The 21,381-nt window shown below is 39.4% G+C and overlaps 1 protein-coding gene across 1 annotated transcript in view; it reads left to right on the top strand.

Annotated features, from left to right (window-relative positions):
* MAPK12 (mitogen-activated protein kinase 12) overlaps positions 1-21,381 on the top strand; it is a 36,881-nt gene that overhangs the window by 10,336 nt on the left and 5,164 nt on the right. Inside the window, exons 3-9 of the mRNA XM_083821525.1 lie at positions 701-759; positions 4,409-4,520; positions 11,133-11,162; positions 12,520-12,567; positions 17,715-17,829; positions 18,504-18,575; positions 20,716-20,795. Of these exons, the coding sequence (XP_083677651.1) occupies positions 701-759; positions 4,409-4,520; positions 11,133-11,162; positions 12,520-12,567; positions 17,715-17,829; positions 18,504-18,575; positions 20,716-20,795 (516 nt within the window). The remainder of the gene's footprint in view (positions 1-700; positions 760-4,408; positions 4,521-11,132; positions 11,163-12,519; positions 12,568-17,714; positions 17,830-18,503; positions 18,576-20,715; positions 20,796-21,381) is intronic.

Raw genomic sequence — 21,381 nt, 5'->3', positions numbered from 1 at the left:
CCAAATACCGTGCTCCAGTACCGACGTGGCAGCCTGCACCCGGGAAAGGCTGCGAGTAGCCCAGTGCCACTGGCTGGCTGCTGGCAGAGCCTCGGCCTCCCCTCCCTGCTCCCGCTGTTTGACACAAAATGCTCTTAAGGAGAACCCAAGATATAAGCCAGAGTAAATCATGTTAAGCTCTTGATAATGCACGCTCTAATGAAAAGAGTTTAGATCTAGTTTCTTGTTCGCGCTCTCAGTTAAGGATTGCAATCTGCCTACCTAAGTCGCCTCACAAGTGAAATGAGAAGGCGCTTAAAGTGGTCTGCATTGCTGTCAATGCGTGCCCAGCTGGTGAGTAGCACTTCTGACTGCTTCAGATTATAAACTAGTATATCTGGTTTATTTTAAACACTTAAGCCATTCAGGTTAAAGGATACTCTCTCCTCTTATATAAAATTGTAAGCCTCTGAACTTTTATTTAGGTAAATACATTATTTTTTTAATCAAAATTGGCCCTTAGAGTTAAAAAATAACACATAACGAATCCTGATGTTGCTAGGCACTAAATCAGGTATCCTTTCTGCCATCTTTATGCCTGTAGTTAGTCTCATTATGAAAATGTTTTTTATCATATTTCTCCACTCACTACGCAGTTCAGGAATCTGTGTTAAGGCAGTATTAATCCATGTTTTTTTCTCTCCCTTCCCCTTATTTTCAGGTCATTGGAATACTGGATGTGTTCACACCAGATGTAACACTGGAGAAATTTAATGACTTGTAAGTTTTGAGTTGTTTTGGTTTGGGAGCAGGGGAGTGTTGCTTGTTTGGAGGACTGGTTGTTTGCATTTTTTAATAATGGGGAATTACAAACCCGTTGCTTCATGGCTTTTTCTGAATCCCATCTTAATATAACTGTTACATGCATCTTCAAAAGCAGTAGGTTTTCAGACTATCATTAGAACCAGTCATCTGTTTTATCGGGTGCATAATACTTCTTTGAGGCCTTGGTAAATCACAGTTTGATGGATTGCCTAGCCCACTTTTTAAGATCTGATTTTGTACCCTAAGGCCCAGACTGATCAAATGATGGAGCCATTCTTAACCAAGCAAGCAGTCTGAAAGTCATGCCTGCTATATAGCATATCTCCAGTGTGGTCCATCCTAATTCTAAAATTAATTCAAAACTGCTGTTGCTGCTGGGTTTTTTTGTTTTGTTTTTTTTTTGTGAATATCTGAGCTCTGCTCTGCTGTGCTCCCTGTGTGGTTTCCCAGTGCTGATTTTACAGTCTCTTACATCCAGCTGAGGGTGGTCTGCACTCCCTCTTGACTAACCCCGTAGGCCAAAATGATCCAAGCAGTACATGATATAGATCATCTCTAGCACCAGGCATGTACATCTCTCTGATGTCTCCCTTTTGGCAGCATCTCAGACACCAGATACATAGTGTCTGTATGGATCCTGCTGCAGTTCTTGTGAATCCAAGTCACTACAGAAACAGTGGTCAGAAATCTCCATTAAGGCCTCTTGGGCTTAATGGAGATTTCATGTTACATTTGTAGAACTGTGCTGGGTTTCTTCAAATGTACCTGCGTTTAAAAAACAACCCAGCATATTTGTATGCTAGTAGAGAAAGCTATCTGACAGGAAGATGAGGAAAATGAAGCACAGAAAACATGGACTAGGTGTTCATACATTTAAGCCACCACTGAGCCAAAAAAAGATGTTGTCCATATTGCCTGTAGTGCTAGCTTATTACATAACATGTGTAATAAAATGCACGTGTGTATGGTTAGCATTCAAGGATTGTGTTCTAAATGTGAGCCTAAAATCATCCTCCAAGTTTTGGAGGTGCAAGTCAAGTAGGTGAGACACATTTATGGCTAAAACTACAACCTCGGACAAAATTTACTTTCAGGACTTCTGGCAAGCTGTCAGAGATGCACAGGGCTAGATGTGTGTACATTTGAAACAAAAGTGGAGAAACAGCTTTTGTGAACGAAAGGTCAGATGAGTTATTTGAGGGAGACTTTCCTTTTGCTGAGTAGCCATGAGATGTTATCTGTGGCCTATTGTATAAAGATCAAATTCGAGCTGATTTGTGGGTAGACGTAGCAGAAGTAAGGCAGGTGGTTTCACCAGAGCCAGCCCCCAGGTCTGATCTTATCTGAGACCTTGGGTTTCTCAGCTAACTTATAGCCCTCCTGTCCAGAGGGGAGCATGCTCCTACTCTACCTGCTGCTCTATCACCTGCTCCTTTGCTCTACCACTTAGTATAATGATGATTAAAGACAAATCCCATCTCCTTTATGAAGGAACAGTCAACATCCTTTCGCTGCTCATGCTTGTGTTGATTTTCCTTCAGAGTCAGAAGCTCAGCTGACTGATGTAGTGTACAAAATTAGAGATGCATAAATCTTCACCAATGGAAGTCCTACTGGACAGCTGCTCTTCATCCTCTTTAACTGTATTCCTTGCATTGTCTGCTCTTGTGTCATACAAAATGTGCCAGAGCAGGTAGCTACTCCTCATGGTGTAAGAATGTGGGGGTTTTAACTGGAACTGCAAGGAACTTAAATGCGTTCAATAAGCATCAAGTCCACATTGAAGCGAATTGTTAACCAAGCGCCTAACCTTTTCAGATTATTTGAGGACTTCAGGATTGTAAATACATATTTAATAATAAACATAAGTTTGCCAAATTTTAAGTAGAAGACAAAGTGTTCAAGTGAGCTGCTAATGTTTTATCCTATTGTTCTATTCCAATGCGTTGCTCATAAACTATTACTAAAATTTGAGTTTACAAACTCAGGTGGGAATGGATTTTCCCTCCCTTACATTTTGTTTCCCTGCCATTTATCAGTTTGACTGTTAGAGATTTGAAATCATCAAATTGTAAACTTAGCACATTGCGTGTGTGTAAAAATAGTCTTCCTGCCCTGTTCTTTACAGTGCTTGGTGGTTATATATTTTGTTGAACTTTGTCTGTTTACATAACTCATTATCCATCCAGAGCCCTGGGATCTGTGCAGGTGATAACAGGCTAGCAAAATCCTAATGAATGTTGAAGGTCACTGCCGGTAGTAAAAGACATGTAGATATTTATTTATTTCTCTCGTCTCACCTCCTTCTACCTCTGTTTTTTTTTTTTCTGTAACACTCACTAATGTCTTTTTCTGGCTCATTTCAAATATTCATGACCTCTGGGAAAATGCATTTAATAAATATGAGTGGGGGGGATATCTTAATATGCTTTCAACATCCAAGAACATCAGCAAAGCAGAGGTCAAACTCAGTTTTCTAGGTTACTGGGTCTGTTGATAAGTATCTTGTGGGTCATGCTTGAAGAGAGAGAAAAAATTTCATTCTTTTCTCCATATTTGCTATGTCCTATATAATTACTGAATCAAATTGCACGTATTTTCTGCCCAAACAGTAGCAAATTTGTCTGTGAATGCTTGGATTGGGAACCTGATGCCTGGTCCCCAAAGACTTGGGGAAAAAGGTTTGGTACCTAGGGAATGCTGAAAATACTATCTATAAGTCCAAGTGTCCCATTTGCCTTTGACTTTATATTCAGTATCTATTTGGTTTATAATTATAACTCTAATACAGTAAAAGAAGTTTTTGAGCGGGTTTAAAAGTAGAAATCAAAAGAAATACTGTTTGTATATTTTAACCAGAGGAAACCTATTTAAGTCTACATAGTAAAACTTGTCTCCATGAAACAACGATCACATCTAATCCTTCTCTTGATGAAAATGCATCTGCTTTTCTTCATACTGTGAAGAAAACTGGTGACTTTATCCTCTGGTGCCAGACGTGACTGGCTTTGCCTCTGTCCAGGCCTGACTTTAAGGACAGACTCTGAGTTTCCTACAAGCAATGCAAAGAACAGGTTTGTACCTTAGGCGAAGACTAGCGGTGAAGTGCCGCCTTGACATTCTCAGGCTTTCTGTTGCTGATGTCCTCACCAGTATGAAGTACCAAAGATAAAGGAGGTTATGATCCTAGATGAAAATTAATCTCTGTTACATCTGACCTCATCTATTAGAATGAACCATCTAGGCAGTTTGGTTACCCTGTGATAGTGAGATAGATAATATCATGTGTGAATGTCCTAGTTTTCTGCGTAGATATCTTTGAAGTATCATGTGGCTCTTGATTAGGTGCCTTTTATCTAGTTCAGTGTCTGTACTCTCCTGGCAACTAGCAACTTTCCATAACCACTGACAAGGTTGTGCGATAACTCTTCATGACAGTCTTAAAAGATGAAAACTCAGAAACTTGGAGGGCCTGGGGGGAAGGTGGTAGAATTGTTTGGTAAACAGAATGATCTATAATTCACTATAACATACAATTATACTTCAGTTTATTTGACAAACAGACTTATTCTGTCCTTTTTTTCTTTCCTTCTTTCTTTTTTAGCTACCTTGTCATGCCATTTATGGGAACAGACTTAAGTAAAATAATGAAGCATGAGAAACTAACTGAAGACCGAATCCAGTTCCTTGTATATCAGATGTTAAAAGGCTTAAAGGTTTGCCACTTTTATTTTCATTTCACAATCTATTTTCCTAGTAAACCATTATAGAGAGCTATAAATACTTATCATTTGATAGCAGGATAACATTTATCTCGCCTGGTTTGGTACAAGTATTTACATTCTACATAGCAATTGTTTTGTGATAATAAATGTTACCTGGTGGGGCTGGTTTTGGTTTTGTTTTGTTTTGTTTTTTTTGTGTAACATTTTTTAGTTTTTGTTGTTTTTTATGTTTGTTTGGTTTGGTTTTGTTTTGTTTCATTTTCAAGCAAAAAGAAAAGATCTGGGGTAGTTGTTCAAGGTCTGTAATACATTGATCCAGGATGACCATGACTGCCTTATTTCCATAAACCAGAAAATCCTGCTGTGACTTTTAGTTGCCTTCTTCCCCAGTAGGTGATTGTGGTGCTGCTTTGCCACACCTCTTTCTGTGGCTGGTTGGAGGGTACAGAGTCTGCAAATGAAACAGCTGTAGAGTTCAGAGACAGGTCTTCCTTGACTTGAGACAAGCCAAACTTAATATCCTGTTGGCTAGACATGGTAGATCAGAGTAGATCACTGCTGTAAGTGTAGTATCTTTCTGTGCTCTGCTGAAGAGCATATATATATATATATATAAGGGATTGGGATGTGGGGAGTGTGTATGTGTATGTATATGTTAATACCATACATACGTGTGTGGTATATGTGCGCCATACATATCTATTAACCTGTAGGTGTGGTATTTTGGAGTGAAACTGTCACAGAGACAGAGTGTGACCCTCACTGACTCCAGGTGCTCACACTGGTTGTGATGGCTGTTCAAGGACCACAGCAAATGTCACTTTGGTCCCTGTGTGTTAAGAGTCCAGTTCTGCTAAGCACTAAAGCTCACTGCTGAATGTGAATAGGTAAGTCATTCTCTGGAACACATCTGTGTTATTTATATATTCAAATGCCTTTCTGAGCAAGAAACAAGAATTCAGAACAACAAGAATTCAGAATTCAGGTGAGATGTTACTGTTGTAAATCCCTTGACGTAGCTTTGCTGGCTGCAGCCAGGCTCTCCTGCAGTGATGGCCATTTAATTCCTTTTGCAGTTCTGGAGACATGCTTTGTAACAAGGCCATAGAATGGCTCTGTCTAGGATTGAATGTGGTTCCTTTGATTGTTCCTTGCACGATACAGTTTTTGTTTTATGGTCCTGCAACACACAGCATATAGGCAGACTTTCCTCTGCACATGTACAAAGCTAAGTGGAGTTGGCGTGCTAGAAGGGGGGTTGTGTTGGATAGGGATGTGCTTGCACAGTGGAAATCCAGCAATGGTTTTGATGCAGGAAAGTGTGTCACATCAGTCAGGGTGCTGATTTGTTCAGATCTGTATTGGTATTGCCAAATGCTATTTAAATAAATAATACTGCAGGACATAGTGCTGTCCCTGGACAAGAACATCAGTAACAGTGTACACAAAATTCCTTTGTATCTCTGTACTTAACAGATAAAGAAGGACAAGTAAATTGTTTTATTCTCATCACAATACTTAGTAAATACATTTTGTTCTTGACTCCTGTGTTAGTCATTTCTCCTTCACCCTACCTACAGTTTTACGTTCTTCATTTGGTAGAATTTAAGTGATACAGCCTTTAACATATACTAAGCAATTACCTTTTTTATCTGACCATTTGGCATTTAAATGTTGTAATTCCATTCTACAAATACAAACACAAACTAAAGCCGGGTTTAGAGAAATTGGCAAATTCGCCTCTGATCCAGGCTTGGAACCTGCAGCCTGGTCTCAGCAGCTGCATTAGATCTTCTGTTAGCAGTGGTTCACCTGAATGTCTTGTGTCTTTTCCAATCCCTATCTCACATTTTTGAAGAGCACAACTGTGCTAAACTCTTATTTTTTGTCATTCCATATTGCAAAGCAAACATTTGAGAACTGTCTACATCTGTTGCATTTGGTTTCTTCTTGCACCAATTCATCCAGCCCCAGTAACACACCTAGCTGGAAGTATCTTTAAGAAATTATCCGGTAAGAATGCTCCAGGGCTTTTTACTTCAGAGAGATTCTTGCAGCATGGCCTGTGCTAGGAAGTGGGTTAAGCGGAAAACAGTACTGCTAGCATACATTAGAAAAAGAAAATGGGTCAGTAACTTGACTTCTAATGCTTCTTTTAACAATATCAGTTAATTGGCTGTTTAAGAAAGGATTTGACAATATTTTGCATGTAAATCTTTTTCAGGTCTAACGTTTCTGAATTAAAGACAGCCCATCTGTGTTTACTTTGGTCGCTTGCTTTGGAGGCAGGTGGAAACAAAGCGTATACTCAGTGCTCGGCTGAGGCATTGTAGAGGAAAATATTTGCAACACCTGGGAAGGAGGAATATGCAATTCTGTAGATCTTTGTTGTAAAACTATTTCAACATCCCACCCAAGCTAAGCCTCTCATTTTATAATGTGTATTGTTTTTCTGCACATTTTTTCTTTGATGGACTCTTTTTTGGCAGGGGGTGGTGGTGGTGGTGGTGATACAGCTGTTAACTTCAGTATGCATTTGTCCTTTCTGTAAAGTACTTGGATATGCTTGCAACTTGGAAGGGCTTTTGTCATTTTTTTTTGTTTGACAGAAAAGCTTCATATTGTTAAAGAATACAGAAGGCAAGCTGAAAATAAATGTCCTTGTGTAGGTGGAATGGGACTGGAGTTTTCAGCTCTTTCAATCCTGGGTCCCTTTTCTGCTGGAATGCCAGTTGGGTTCGTGTTCCTAGAGGTCTGAGGATGTGGGTGGCAGTCATGTTTCTTTATTTGTACACTGAGAATAAAAGGATAGCTCTTGGGCTGTACAAACACCTACCTTTTCAAGCTTAATAATAGTTACCTCCTCCAGTCCTCTCCTTTTCTCATCCCTATTTACTGTCTTTAGTTTTGTGTTCTTCTTCCAGCTTCACCATTTTCCCTTCTCTCCCCTCACCCATTTCCTCTTCAGTTTTTCTTTCCCTGCCAAGTCACTCCTCAGTTTCATTTTGCATGCTGCCTAGAATACTTCTTCCTGAGTCTTTTCTAATTCCCTTTTGATTAGATTTTTATTTTGTGTAGATATTACATATGCAGACAAGAATGCTTAGAATTTTGACAACTGTTGGATAGCTTCCTAGCTATCGAGGATTTATGAATGCTACCAAAAATTGTCTTTAGGATTGTGCACAAAGCTCCTGTGTTCCAAGGCACTTTGCACATGTGTAGCTGGATTCTTGAATCAAATACTGTTCAGGTAGAATGGTAATAACACTGTGAAGGGTGTGTCTGCTATGGTCCGAGTGCTTTTACGGCACGAGCAATGAATAATCTGGCAACAAATGGATAACAATAAGGAAAATCAGCAAGAATAGGATCCTGTTTCAGAAGGCTGTTGAACTGAAATGGAAAATTTTATGAGCTAAGACTAACATAGTTCCAATGCTGTTACCTACCAGCAGATAAGAAAATGCTGTTAAAAATACTGCTAAAGAAACATTGCAGCTCAATGCCAGTTTTCCAGTTTACAAAAAAGCTAACATTTGCAAAAAGTCCTATTTCACGTAATCTCAGTAGTCTTGTATAAAGAGAAGTGTTTAGAAAATATATACGTTCTCCCCAAAGTGTTAACATGACTTTTGGTGCTGTGACCACTCATAAAACCTTCAGTGGGGTGAGAACACCAACAAAACCATGCTCTTCCCCCAGAACCTTAACAAAAACTCAAAAGGGTGCAGTCCTTCTAATTCCTGTTTCTACATGCTACGTTCTTATGTGCAGAAATTTCTGGGTCTGCTAGTTATTTCCTTACTGTGTACAGTCATACCAGCAAAAATAGCCTGTAGAACATTATTAGCATCTGCTCTGGAAAATCAGGAGGCTTCCGTACAAAGACATTGAGATGATTTAGAATGTAAGTAGTCATTGTGATATCTTTGATAAAGATGGCTATTGGCAGAAGACGCCAGCTTTTCATCCATTTGTTGGGAGCCTAGCTACTTATAGATAAGTTTCTTTAAATATATATATACTTGTACCCTCTCTGTACAGCTGAAAAACTTCCTCTTTTTGCATCTGCTTCCTCCCATCCTGATGCACTTCGTGCACATCCATGACAGAAACAGAGTTTCACAGTTCTTCATTTGCTGTAGTGGTTTTACAGCCTGTGCTCTGGGGAACATTTCTGTTCTCTCAGCCCCTTGTGGTCGCCCCAGGAAATCCTGTGAAGCACTTTGGCAATTCCGAGGGGTGATGTTAAGGCTTGCCTGTTCTGAAGTAATAGGCAGAAGAAACTGATCTACCCTATACTGCAAATGTAAAATGCTGAATCTGGGACTTCGGGCAGCCAGAGGACAGAAAGCTTTTCAGAAAAGGACTCAGGCAGGGCAGTTAGCTTTGTGCCGTTGTAGCAACAGAGCCCTGTCACAGTCTTAGCTGTATGGGTACCGTTATAGCTTGTAGGTGAAGGGAAGGGAATTTTTTTCCCTCTGTTCAGGAAAAAGTTTGGGCTGCCTGGACAAGGCTTGGAGCACCTCTTACCAATGTTTATATGTATCTGATTCAGGGAGGTAAAGGAGACAGAGCTAGACTCTTCTCACTGGTACCTAGTGAAGGTACCACAAGGTGAAACACAGAGAATGAATGCCTTTTTTGCTTCAATCTTCACTGCTAAGATCAGCCCTCAGGAATCTCAGACCCTGGAAACAAGAGAGGAAGTGCGGAGAAAGGACAACTTTCCCTTGGTCAAAGAGGATCAGGTCAGAGATCATTTAAGCAAACTTGACATCCACAAATCCAAGGGCTCTGATGAAATGCACCCACGGGTGCTGAGGTAGCTGTCTGATGTTATTGTCAGGCCACTCTCCATCATCTTTGAAAGGTTGTGGAGAACAGGAGAGGTGCCTGAGGACTGGAAGAAAGCCAGTGTCAGGTCAGTCTTCAAAAAGGGCAAGAAGGAGGACCCCAGCAGCTACAGGCCAGTCAGCCTCACCTCCATCCTGGAAAGGTGATGGAACAGCTCATCCTGGAGTCATCTCCAAGCACGTGGAGGATAAGAAGGTGATCAGGAGTAGTCAGCATGGATTCACCAAGGGGAAGTCATGCTTAACCAATGTGATAGCCTTCTGTGATGGGATGACTAGCTGGGTGGATGCGGGGAGAGTGGTGGATGTGATCTACCTGGACTTCAGCAAGGCTTTTGACACTGTCTCCCATAACGTCCTCATAGACAAGCTCAGGAAGTGCGGCCTAGATGAGCGGACAGTGAGGTGGACTGATAATTGGCTGGATGGCGGAGCTCAGAGGGTTGTGCTCAGTGGTGGTCTAGTTGGAGGCCTGTAGCTAGCGGTGTCCCCCGGGGTCAGTACTGGGTCCAGTGCTACTCAACATATTCATCAACGACCTGGACAATGGAACGAAGCGCACCCTCAGCAAGTTTGCTGATGACATGAGGAGTGGCTGATACCCCAGAGGGCTGTGCTGCCGTTCAGAGGGACCTGAACAGGCTGCAGGGTTAGGCCAAGAGGAACCTCATGAAGTTCAACAAAGGCAAGTGCAGGGTCCTGCGCCTAGGGAGGAATAACCCCAAGCACCAGTACAGGCTGGGGGGTGACCTGCTGGAGAGCAGCTCTGCAGAGAGGGACCTGGGGGTCATGGTGGACAGCAGGCTGACCATGAGCCAGCAATGTGCCCTTGTGGCCAAGAAGGCCAACGGTATCCGGGGCTGCATTCGGAAGAGTGTTGCCAGCAGGTCAGGGGAGGTGATCCTCCCCCTCTGCTCAGCCCTGGTGAGGCCTCACCTGGAGTCCTGTGTCCAGTTCTGGGCTCCCCAGTACAAGAGGGACATAGAGCTACTGGAGTGAGTTCAGCAGAGGGCTGCTAAGATGAACAAAATACTGGAGCACCTGTCGTACGAGGACAGGCTGAGAGAACTGGGTCTGGTTAGCCTGGAAAAGAGAAGACTGAGGGGAGACCTCATCAATGTGTATAAATATCTGGGGGGAGGGTGTCGAGAGGACGGAGCCGGTCTCTTTTTAGTTGTGCCCAGCGACAGGATGAGAGGCAACAGGCACAAACTGAAGCACAGGAAGTTCTGGCTGAATATGAGCAGGCACATCTTCACTGTGAGGGTGGGAGAGCACTGAAACAGGTTGCCCAGAGAGGTTGTGGTGTCTCCTACTCAGGAAATATTCAAAACCCGCCTGGATGCCATCCTGTGCAACGTGCTCTAGGTGACCCTGCTCGGCAGGGGTTTGGACTAGATGATCTTCAGAGGTCCCTTCCAACCTTGGCCATTCTGTGATTCTGCAGTGCCAAAAATTACTAGAAACGGGATCTTATGTATAGGAATAATGAGAAAAACTGCACAATCTTACACAGTACGCAAACCTGGTGTACTGACATGTAGTTATTTGGGGATGAGTAGGGCAAAATGCAATTTTAATTACATGAACGCTAAAAAATCTTCTGTGTAAGGAAGTAAACTTTTTCTAATTTCAGATTACTTTAGCATCATGAAAAAGTACTCTCTCCCCACTCCCCAGGCAACTTCTTAAAGTCAGAACCTAATTAACTAAAAAATGCTTTCTTTTTTTTTTTTTTTTTCAGTATATTCACTCATCAGGCATAATTCACAGGGTAAGTGGAAACAATATGAAATATGTTTATATTCTGACAATGTGACTGCAGTTTGTGTATAAGCATGGTCTTAAGTCTGCCTGAACTTAAATTTATAGTGTTTAAGTTTGATTGCGCCTTAGGTTTCTTGTTCAATAGAAACAAAAGGTGTTGTGGCTACATCAGTGCAAGTTGGGCACTTTAAGTTGGACATGGAAGCTATGCAAATTGCCAGACTAATGCAATAAATTGATATTTTCATTTCTGTAGCGGCTGTGATCATGAACTAATTGTACAGTTGCTTAAACTTTTTCCAAGCTCTCTCTGGATGATACTTGAACTTCTCAGTTTCATTGCAGCTCTTCGCGCCTTTGTTTCTCTCCAAAGCCCCTCTGACCTTAAAGCATTTGTATGAAACAGCTGGATGACTTCAAAAGTTCAGAGAGAAGACTCCTCTAAAAGTCTTGTTTAGATTAGATCTTGTTCAAGGGGGTTGGAACTAGGTGATCTTTAAGGTCCCTTCCAACCCAAGCCACTCTATGATTCTCTGGTCATGTCCTAATGTGTGGCAAACTAAAGGTTTGCAAAAGCTGAGGGAGAAATTATTTCTCATTTTTTCTTTCTGTTTATAACTGTGAATATATAAGTCACTGACATTGGAAGAACTTCTTAGTCATTGAGTCATTGCCCTTTGTTGCTAAACTTAGAAGTACAATTTTTGAACATCATTAGAAGTCTCTCCAGTAGTTAAAGAGACATAAGGGATTTTTTTTTCAATGTTGTAGTCGCCATTCAGTGGACTTCTGTTGCTAGGAAATTAATTTTCTCACAGAAGACAGTACAGGCTCTTACATAGAATCTTGTTTGATTCCATCAGTACTTCTGCTAGGTATAGCAGGGTATGTATGGAGTCTTTTAAAGTATACTTTCATATTCAGTGTGTATAATCCAGAGATAGTGAAGGAAATTTATTTTACTTCATCTATGTATACATGAATCCTTAACTTTGTGGTGTCATTATTAAAGGCAGCGAATTTATGTGCAAACCTGATGCACATTAACATGAATGAGTCTTTTCATTGACAAGTATTTTCCTAGTTTCTGGCTACTAAACAAACAAACAAACAAAAAAAGTTGATTTGTCTGGGGGGAGAACACAAGGGAAAAAACCTTACTCATATTCAAGTTTGTGTGTTTGCTTCTGTTATTTGTTACATTTAATTTTCTAATTTAGATTTATGAGATTGTTTTGTTTGTTGCTGTTCTAAACAGTTGTAGGAAAACCACTTAGCCTAAATGAAATAAATACTTTTAAAGTGTGCTTTATTCTATTTGCTGTAAAAGAAATAAATAACATCCATTTCGAATGTGATTACAGGATCTAAAGCCCGGAAACCTGGCAGTAAATGAAGACTGTGAATTGAAGGTAGGATATGTTTATTTGAAAAAAGTAGCCAACTGTATCAAAAAACACCACAGAAAACACTGAGGGCAACAGCTGTAGAAGTGCTAGCCAGTTTCACTGTTAGGTAAGGATTTCAGTCCACAAGCTCAGAGGAGTCGTGGAGAAGGGAAGAGGATCAGATGGACAGTGGTAAACAAAAGTGACTGGAGACTGATCCTTATAAATATTTTCCCGTTTGTCTGACTTCAGTCTCCACAAAAATATTATTATTTTATTTGATTTATTATTATTTATTTGAGAAATAAAGCCCTGAACACTGAAAAACTATTAGCCTCCTATTTGTACATCCTTGACTGAAGTCAGTGTATGTTTCATACAAATGGCAGAGCTGATGATCAGTTTCTGAGATCCTTACAGGGCCAAGCACAAGGAGTGGCTATACCACAAATCAGAAATGTTGTGCAGGATGTCAGAGCTGGAAACCTGAAGTCCAGGTAGGACACCCTGAGAAATTAGTACACAGAGTTAACAGGGAAGAGCTGCGGATTGATGCCAGGATGTACAGAGTTGCTGGTAAGGAAGTCAGTGCCACAGGCTTTATTTGTGGTGGTGTTGGAGTGATTGGTGGCTTCAGTCCTTCCAGATGGGTGACAAGCAGTGTGAGAACTGAAACTGAACTTCTTTTGGTTTGGTGTTTATGTAGCAGTCCACGCAGTAGCTGTGGGCCCATGCATGTGTGTAGCTGTAGTTGTCAGCCTTGTTGAGAAAGATTCATGTCATGGTTACAGCCATATAAGAGCTGTAATGGAGAACTATTTTTATGATACATTGCAGCTAATCACTTCAGAGAGGCACGAGAGGAATCAAATACTGCTCACTATGAACAAGAACATCATATTTCTTTGAAAGTGATTCCTTCTGCACTGTTAAAACTGACAGTATCAATTGCATGCAGACTAGCATATTTCATAGGAGGAATACATCAGTTTTGATTTTTGCTCTTAATTGAAGTAGTAAGAAAAAAAAATCATTGAAGGGAGTCAGTTACTCATTCATCTTCCTGTAGTTCAGCTATTAACTGTTTTGTTGGTATACTGCAAGACAGGTGCACTTTATGGCATTTCTCACATTACCTGGTTGCTGCTTATCTGGAGTGGGGGAAGTGTTAGCGTAGACCATGCCTCCCTTTGGCTTCCACCTGCCTGGGCTTCCATCCAGAGGTGGTGGAAGGATGGTGCACACCCCCACCCATTCACAGTATGGAAAGCTGGCATGCTCTCCTGGAGACTGGGACTGTAGCACCCATTGTGGAAGGTACCTGTCCTGAAGAGTACACTGCCACTCCTGCTGAATCTTCCTTGGAAATGTCCTCAGTAAAGTCCATCTGAATAGTAATTCTTCTGCATGTTTGTCACCTCAAGCCTCCTTCTAAATCAATGAACTAAAATACTGAATCTGAACTGTTCTGACTTTATTACTCAGTTTCTTATCTGTACTGGAAATCTTCCAAAGTCTGTTAGAAAGGATATTTGTACTTCAGAATTAATTATGCAGTGTGCCCTGACCTAGCAAAAATGCATCTATTTAGCTGTGTAGAATGAGTTTGTTGAAAAAAAAAAGCAAACTGTTCATTATCAAGTATGATAATAAACTAAGTAGTGCTCAACATTGCTCATTTTAGGAATATAGTTTATTCTCTCAAGTGTAAAGATAGGGGCCTCAGACTGCTTCCAGTCCTGTTAATTCTGTTCTTGTATTTTAATAGATCGTTATTAGTTTTCTAGATTTTTTTGCCACTTACCTTCTTTTAACTCTAGCTAAGGTCTAATCTGGAAGTCTAAACAGGACTTTTCAGTTAATTATGAAATCAAGCTATGTCTTCTATCCTGTGCTTGAATAGTGACTGGCATATACATCCTCATAAAACAACAGTAAATTTGAATGGGGACTTTTGTGTCGTGATATGTAAGTACACTTAGGGCTTATGGCCAAAGCTTTCTCCCTAAAAAGATCAAGACTTTCTGGGAGTAGTTCTGTTACGTGAGAATTCCAGATTTGAATGAATACATACAGAAAGTCTAACTCTACAAATAGCAGATACAGAGGAAGATCAGAAGTTTTGAAGCACTCTCTAATTAAATAAAATAAAAGTTGATGCAAGAGTGCAAAAATGTTTTTTTTAGCATCTAACATAAAAATTATATACTTGCAAGTAGCTGTTGTAATACAATTGCTTGCTCTTTAGAGACTGAGGAGAGCAGACCTGAATGTTCAGGGTCCTGTCTTTTCAGAATTTCCTTATTTCAGACAAAAAGACGTTGTCTTTCTGGCTTGTACATGGGCGAACTATGAGTGAGTCCCAGTGTGGTAAAAAAGAATCTAGAAAACCAGTTGTTCCCTCACTGCCCACCCTCTGTCCCCCATCTGTACAATCAGATCATGAGATGCAATTCAGGTCTAAGACATTCCTTCATGATCACTGTATTTCCTTACTTAACACAACTTATTTTTCTGTTGCTTTGGACATTTGCAAGCTTTTAGATAAACTGAGGCAAATAATTCTATACCAGAACGTGATTTAGTGAAATGTCAAGGAGAAAATGTAGCATTAAGCTTTAGTTTTTGTTTCTTGACTCTCAGGGCAAAATTATGCTGTCCCTGGTTTTATGGTAAGTTCTGGTGTCATATACAGAAGAAATGTGCTGATCTGTAGCTAGGAAATACTGGCCATCAAAAGGCAACTCCAACCTATAAACAGAAAGCAAACTATAAAATGTTGAGAAGTGCGCATAAAAATACCAGGGCAAGGATTTAACTGTGGTCTCTCTTACGCTGAAACAGTTGATCTGACTTTGACTGGGTGTGAGCATTCCAGGTGTAATACATAGGATGTGACCTCGTCCTGTGAGCACACTTGAAAGCCAGTTTACGCTAGCACAAAACCATCCTGCCAGGGTTATCCGACCCTTTTTCCCCTGTGTCTGTGAGCCCTGCAGCTTCCCATGCATCAGCTCCAGCAGCTGTGTGGCTGTAGGCAAGCTGGGACAGTTCCTTGAATTCGTAATTAGTTAATAAATAATCAGCTTTATTTTTCAGGGTTTCCCAGCTCCCTTGTCAGATTCTCTCACCTGCCACATAGGACTCAGAAAAGTGACAGTGGAGGGTGCCTTAGGGGAAATCACTGCCTTTTCCGTAGTCTTGAAGTTACAAATTATTTTTGGTGTGGTTACTGAAGCAAGTTAGGAAAATGAAGTTCGCTGAGTAGAAAGGGAACTTATTCTTGAGGAGCCATGGGGTATTTGCTCTGTCTTTCATCATCCCTGCATTATAAAAGGGGATTTCAACTTGCTTTGGAAATCTCTTTAGAAGTTCTAGCTGAAAACCTGGAGATCACGCAGAGCATGAGAGTAACACTTTTTTTGTGAAAATTGTTGTTAAATGGTACCACGTTGATATTAAGTTCTAGCAGGATACATTCGTTAATGAGCCTAATGAATATTTTAATGAAAAGAAATCCAAAAGTTAATGCTTAATGCACAAAAATTCTTGCTTCCATTTTCCGCCTTTATAAAAATACAGACCCAAATTCTGTCTTAGCTGTCTTGAACTCCAAATGTTACAAGCCTTAGTTTGAAAAAGGCCTAAAAAGTTGTGCCAGACTAGCCTTTTGACAGGCTTTTGACCTGCTACACAAGACTCTGTTTTCTTCCACCCCTCTCCCTCTCTCCCAGTGTTACTGGGAAGATACAGTGGGTGTTGTATGTGTAGGCTAATTTGAAAGCTGTATATGAAGGTGTGTATGTTGCAATTGCAAATATTTTGAGAACAAAGTCTTAGGTACCCGAAGTTCTGAGGGGGAATTTTGGCTGCAGTCATCTGTATTTTATTGGCAAGAATAAAAATCTCTCCCTTTGCATCCTGTTCAATTTTTTAAATTGCTAGGTAGGTTGTCAGTGGTTATGGGGAAGTTATGGAAATGATACTTCAAGTGTGGCAATAAAGATATGCCATGACCTTTTATACTCTTGATCTGTGAATGAAAATACAATTTTCCTTTCTGTTAGCACCAGGGGATGATGAAACTGTCATGTTGAAAAGTGAAATATTTTAAGATGTTTAATTACAGTGAGAGCATTACAAACACATCATTCTGCTATAGTAACACACAGGTGCTCCTAGTAAAAACTTCTGATGTGTCAATATATATATGAAGCCTGCTACACATGGAAACGAACGGCCCTTCATGCAGAACTGCATACTTAAGTATCTGCAAAGGATGATTTGAGTAGACTTTTCTCACCCAAGACACCCTGCTTCTTGTTAGTAGCGTGAACTTGCTGGTAAGCTGTGAGCAGACTCGTTCCAGGAGTGCTGCTCAGTGCTGGCCATGTCTTTTGGCACCATCTTTTGATGGTCCACACAGGTGGGCCTTTATGGTAGCCACTTTTGTAGAGGTTGACAAAAAGCTGTGACATTTATTTGTAATCTTGCTGCTGTGTACATTGCTATATCTAGAGGTAAGTATCAGGGAGTCTTAGAAACAAGCTAAATTGTACGTAATCTTTTAAAAAATTGTACTAGCCTTGCATTTCTTACAGAGGGTTGTTCTGTAGTTGTAGCAGTAGACTGGAACTCAGTGGGACTAAATAATGGTCACTCCCTACACTTTATCCAGACTTTCAATTTAACCTAGAGAAAGCTTTCCCTTGTATGAGTTACTCGTAAAATAAAAATAATGATACGTCCTTACTTCAGAATATTATTGGAACATGCTCTTCAATAATTGTGCCATTTGGGATATCACAATAGTTGATACCATTTAGGATGGGTACTTTTCTTTTAGCTCTAAGAAGGTACAATAGCCATTCCACAGCTAGGATTGAATGTGACCAGTATCTTTTGAATCATTAATTGAAGAAATTTTTTCTTTACTGTTTTTACAGCTTTAAGTATTTCTATGGAAGTATCTAACAGGGAAAAAAAAATTGTAAAGCTCCTTCCTACCTGTCTTGATTCTTAAAATGAGAACAAGACACTTCAATGAGAAAAAGATGCAAAAATAACCCAATCTCTGCAGGAAGCTCCAAGTCTTTTATTTTCTGCATTTTTAAAATTTGTATGAAATAGATAACTGGCTTGTCTTGGATGTTCTTTGTGCTTCACTACAGATTCTGGATTTTGGATTGGCCAGGCATACAGACAGTGAGATGACAGGTTACGTGGTCACAAGGTGGTACAGAGCCCCAGAGGTCATACTTAACTGGATGCATTACACGCAAACAGGTCAGCATCTCTTTGGAAAAGTCCTAATAGAGCTGAAGCATTCACTGAATCAGGCAAGTCTGTGTTTCTGAAGTGAGTGAGAAATTGGAGGTGGACATTACAATTTAATTATGAAAAACTTACTTGTAGATAAATTGCAGACAGTCATTTGGGGTTGTGGTTTTGGTTTGGTTTGTAGTTTTTTGCTTTGTTTTTTGTTTGTTTGTTTTGTTTGTTTGTCTGGTTTGTATATTTTCTAAGACTCACAGAAAGTTCCAACGTGATTGGAAACAAGCCTGCTATACAAACATGTGCTCTGCACTGACTAATCTTTCTGCAAAGATGTGCTGATTACAACTTGAACAGACGGGGAAATGGCAAAAGGGGGGAATTTAAGTAATGCTGGGATAACCATAGAAGTTTTTGAAAGCATGGAGAAAATACTTACCACATGCATCTGCTTGTTAGTGAGAAACTGATTCTGCCTAATACCAGATTATCTTCTGTTTGCTAATCAGAAAGTCTGGTAGTTTTCCCTGTAGTTTATCATACTCTGCAAGGCACTCATTTATATTGCAACAGGCTGTAAAGGTAAACATTACACTTCTTGAAAAATATATTTTAAATTAAACTTTATTTACACTTAGATGGACAAATATTCAGTAATTTAATGCTACTGTTGATTTTTTTTTCAGTTGACATCTGGTCTGTGGGCTGTATAATGGCTGAAATGATAACAGGGAGGCCTCTGTTCAAGGGCAACGATCGTATCCTTCCTCAGTGAATTTATGACACCAAAGTAAGAAAATGATGAGAGGCACTGATGTGATACAGTGGGTCTGTTGAAAAACTGATGAGCATAAATTGAAAATAATATTATATTGGATAGCATCTTTTTATTTAATTAGTTATTTGATATTTGTATGAATTTTGCACATCAGCAAATTAAAACTCATATTACTGAACATAGAGAGAAAGAGATCATCAGGTAAAAGGTTCAGTGATAATAGAAAAGGTAAATATTGATTTATTTATTTTTTTTAGTAATAGTTTCCACACCTCCAGAACACACAGATAAAGTGCTGGTGTAGCATATGGACTTACGTGCACATGCTAGTCCATTTCAAGCTTTTTGAGACTTTTGTCAGAAAATGTTATCTAAGTAATACCTAGTAAAATATTTTAGATTTAGAGAAAATTTGATCATATTTCATTGCTGAGGAATTAAGACAACAGTTAAGATTCAGCCCTACTTCAACCTAAGGTGATACTTCGTCGGCAATAGTGGTTGTGACAGACAATGGAAGACAGCATTAATAGAATACAGCAAGAATTTTTAATTGTTTTGTTTAACAGTTTTGTATCTTTGACAGTTCAGCCTAATCATTTTTCACTGCTTGGAACCTTGTGGAGTTCCAGTCAATAAATTGCTTATCTACAAATACTTGGTTATAGAATCACAGAATTACAGTTGTTTAATTTGGGTTTTATATATATATTTCAGTATTGTGTGTAAGGTTAGGGCTTCATTACATGGATTGTATTATTCTTGTTTTGTGATGAAAAACATTAAAAAGGAAGACTGCATTCATAAAAAAAAAAAGGAACTATGGAAGAGTAGAATGGATGAAATTATTTCAGCTGTAAAAGTTTTAAGTATGCATTAGGTCTTAACAAGAAAATAGTAAAATGCATGCCATAGAACAGCAGCTGACTTACACAGAGCATTTCTCAACTAGTGCTAACCCTTGGCATTCTGGTACGTAAATAAGCAAATGAGTCATAATTTTCAAGTTGTCCTGTAAATTTAAGAGTGGAAAGACTCATATTTTAGTTACATTGGATTGTGGATATTTCAGAACTGTTGGATGAAATTATGTGTCTTGCGTTAGGAATAAAATTACCCTAGCGTATAATGGTGACCTTCAGGCATATGGATCAGTATTAGCTTTTGTCAGGGAAATACAGCTTTCAGTTCAGCTGTGGGTAGATGAATATTTTTTTAAAAAAAAGTGATTTTTGTTTTAGTATTTTGAATAGGTTACACTCCTAATTTGGTATGGTAGTGTGATATTTTTTATTTATTGATTTATTTCATCAGCATGACCTGCCATTTCCTTTTTCTTCAGGGGTTGGTGGAATCTGCACATGCTTTGAGCTCTGACCTAGCTTCTAGCATCTCACCTGCTACTCTTATCAGAATAGCAGATGAGGTGCAAAGCTGCTCTCTACCCCATTAGCCTCTAAATATGATGTTTCTTCTTTAAAGCAGCTAATGATGTTGCTGATTTGTTCTGTGCTGGTTTAGGACACAGAATACAAGGGATGTACTGATGCCTTATCCCCATTACTGATCACCAAAATATCAGGATGTGGAATCAAGCTAAGCAAGTGGGAAATGGTGAGGAAGGGAATTAATTTTTTTCCTCTTGAACTTGTTCAGTGTGGAAAAGAACTAACAAAGACTGGTTTCCTCTGATTTTTGTTTTGTTTAACATACCACCCAGTGTTCCCTGTGACTTTTCCTGTCTCTGCAATTGCTTTAATCCCTCTTAGTTACCTCACCTTTGGGTAGAGTAGGGCAATGCGTACAATACACGTGTTGGTTGTTCGGATACTCCAATACTTTTCAACTGCTTTTGACCAAAAATACGGAGGAGGCCTGATGATGTTAAAAGAGTTTGCAGATGATTCAGTTGTGTGGTCCCAAGTTTTATAGTTTATTTTGGATGCTTTCAATGTCTTTGTGCTTTGGAAGAAAACTGGTGAGTTTTCACCTCATCTTTTGTAAATCTTCTGTTTAGTTGTTGCATTGTTATTTTTGTTTTATCCTCCGATAACAAAGAAACACAATTGTTGCAAGTTTTCCTATGGTGAAAGACTTTGTTCCTTATTTCTGGTATTCAGATCTGGACCAACTCACAGAAATAATGAAAATAATGGGTACACCAACTCAAGATTTTGTGCAAAAACTGCAAAGTCAAGATGTGAGTATTCTGCTTTGGCAGTTTGTTTTTCATGTCTTCATTTTACTTAGGCCATTCTCAGTTCTTAAACTGGCTGAGATAATATGTGTTGACTACTGAAATCACCTATGATAGTACATAATCTGCCTTACAATGCTTTTCACACCCTAAATAACTACTGGACATTAAGGGGAAACAGCAAATGATCAAAACACTGAAAAATCTGTATATTTAAATACTTCAAAGTATGCAGCGTGGAGTGTATAAACAGTTGAACAGATGCATTACTTCCTTTACTGGAAAAGTACTGAAAATATGAACCTATTCAGAGGACCCAGTCATTCTGTAGGTGTCTCTGACTTCTTCTTTCCTATTCCTGTGTGGATGTCTTTCTAGAATCCTTAAGCTCCTACTATAAAGAACCTAAAATTAATCATTAGACTAACTGTACAATGTAAATACTAATGAATTACTGTAAAAGATACACTTCTAGAGAATATGATCCTCTTTCAAATGATGCATACATATTTATTCTAATTAATATATTAGATATTGAGCTGCAATTATGAAAACTTTGCATATCATTTCTTAATCACAATTTTAAGGT

This window comes from Anser anser (assembly GCF_964211835.1).
Source record: "Anser anser genome assembly, chromosome: 1".
Lineage (NCBI taxonomy): Eukaryota > Metazoa > Chordata > Aves > Anseriformes > Anatidae > Anser > Anser anser.
Note: the sequence above shows the minus strand (reverse complement) of the source record. Positions and strands in the feature narration are given on the sequence as shown.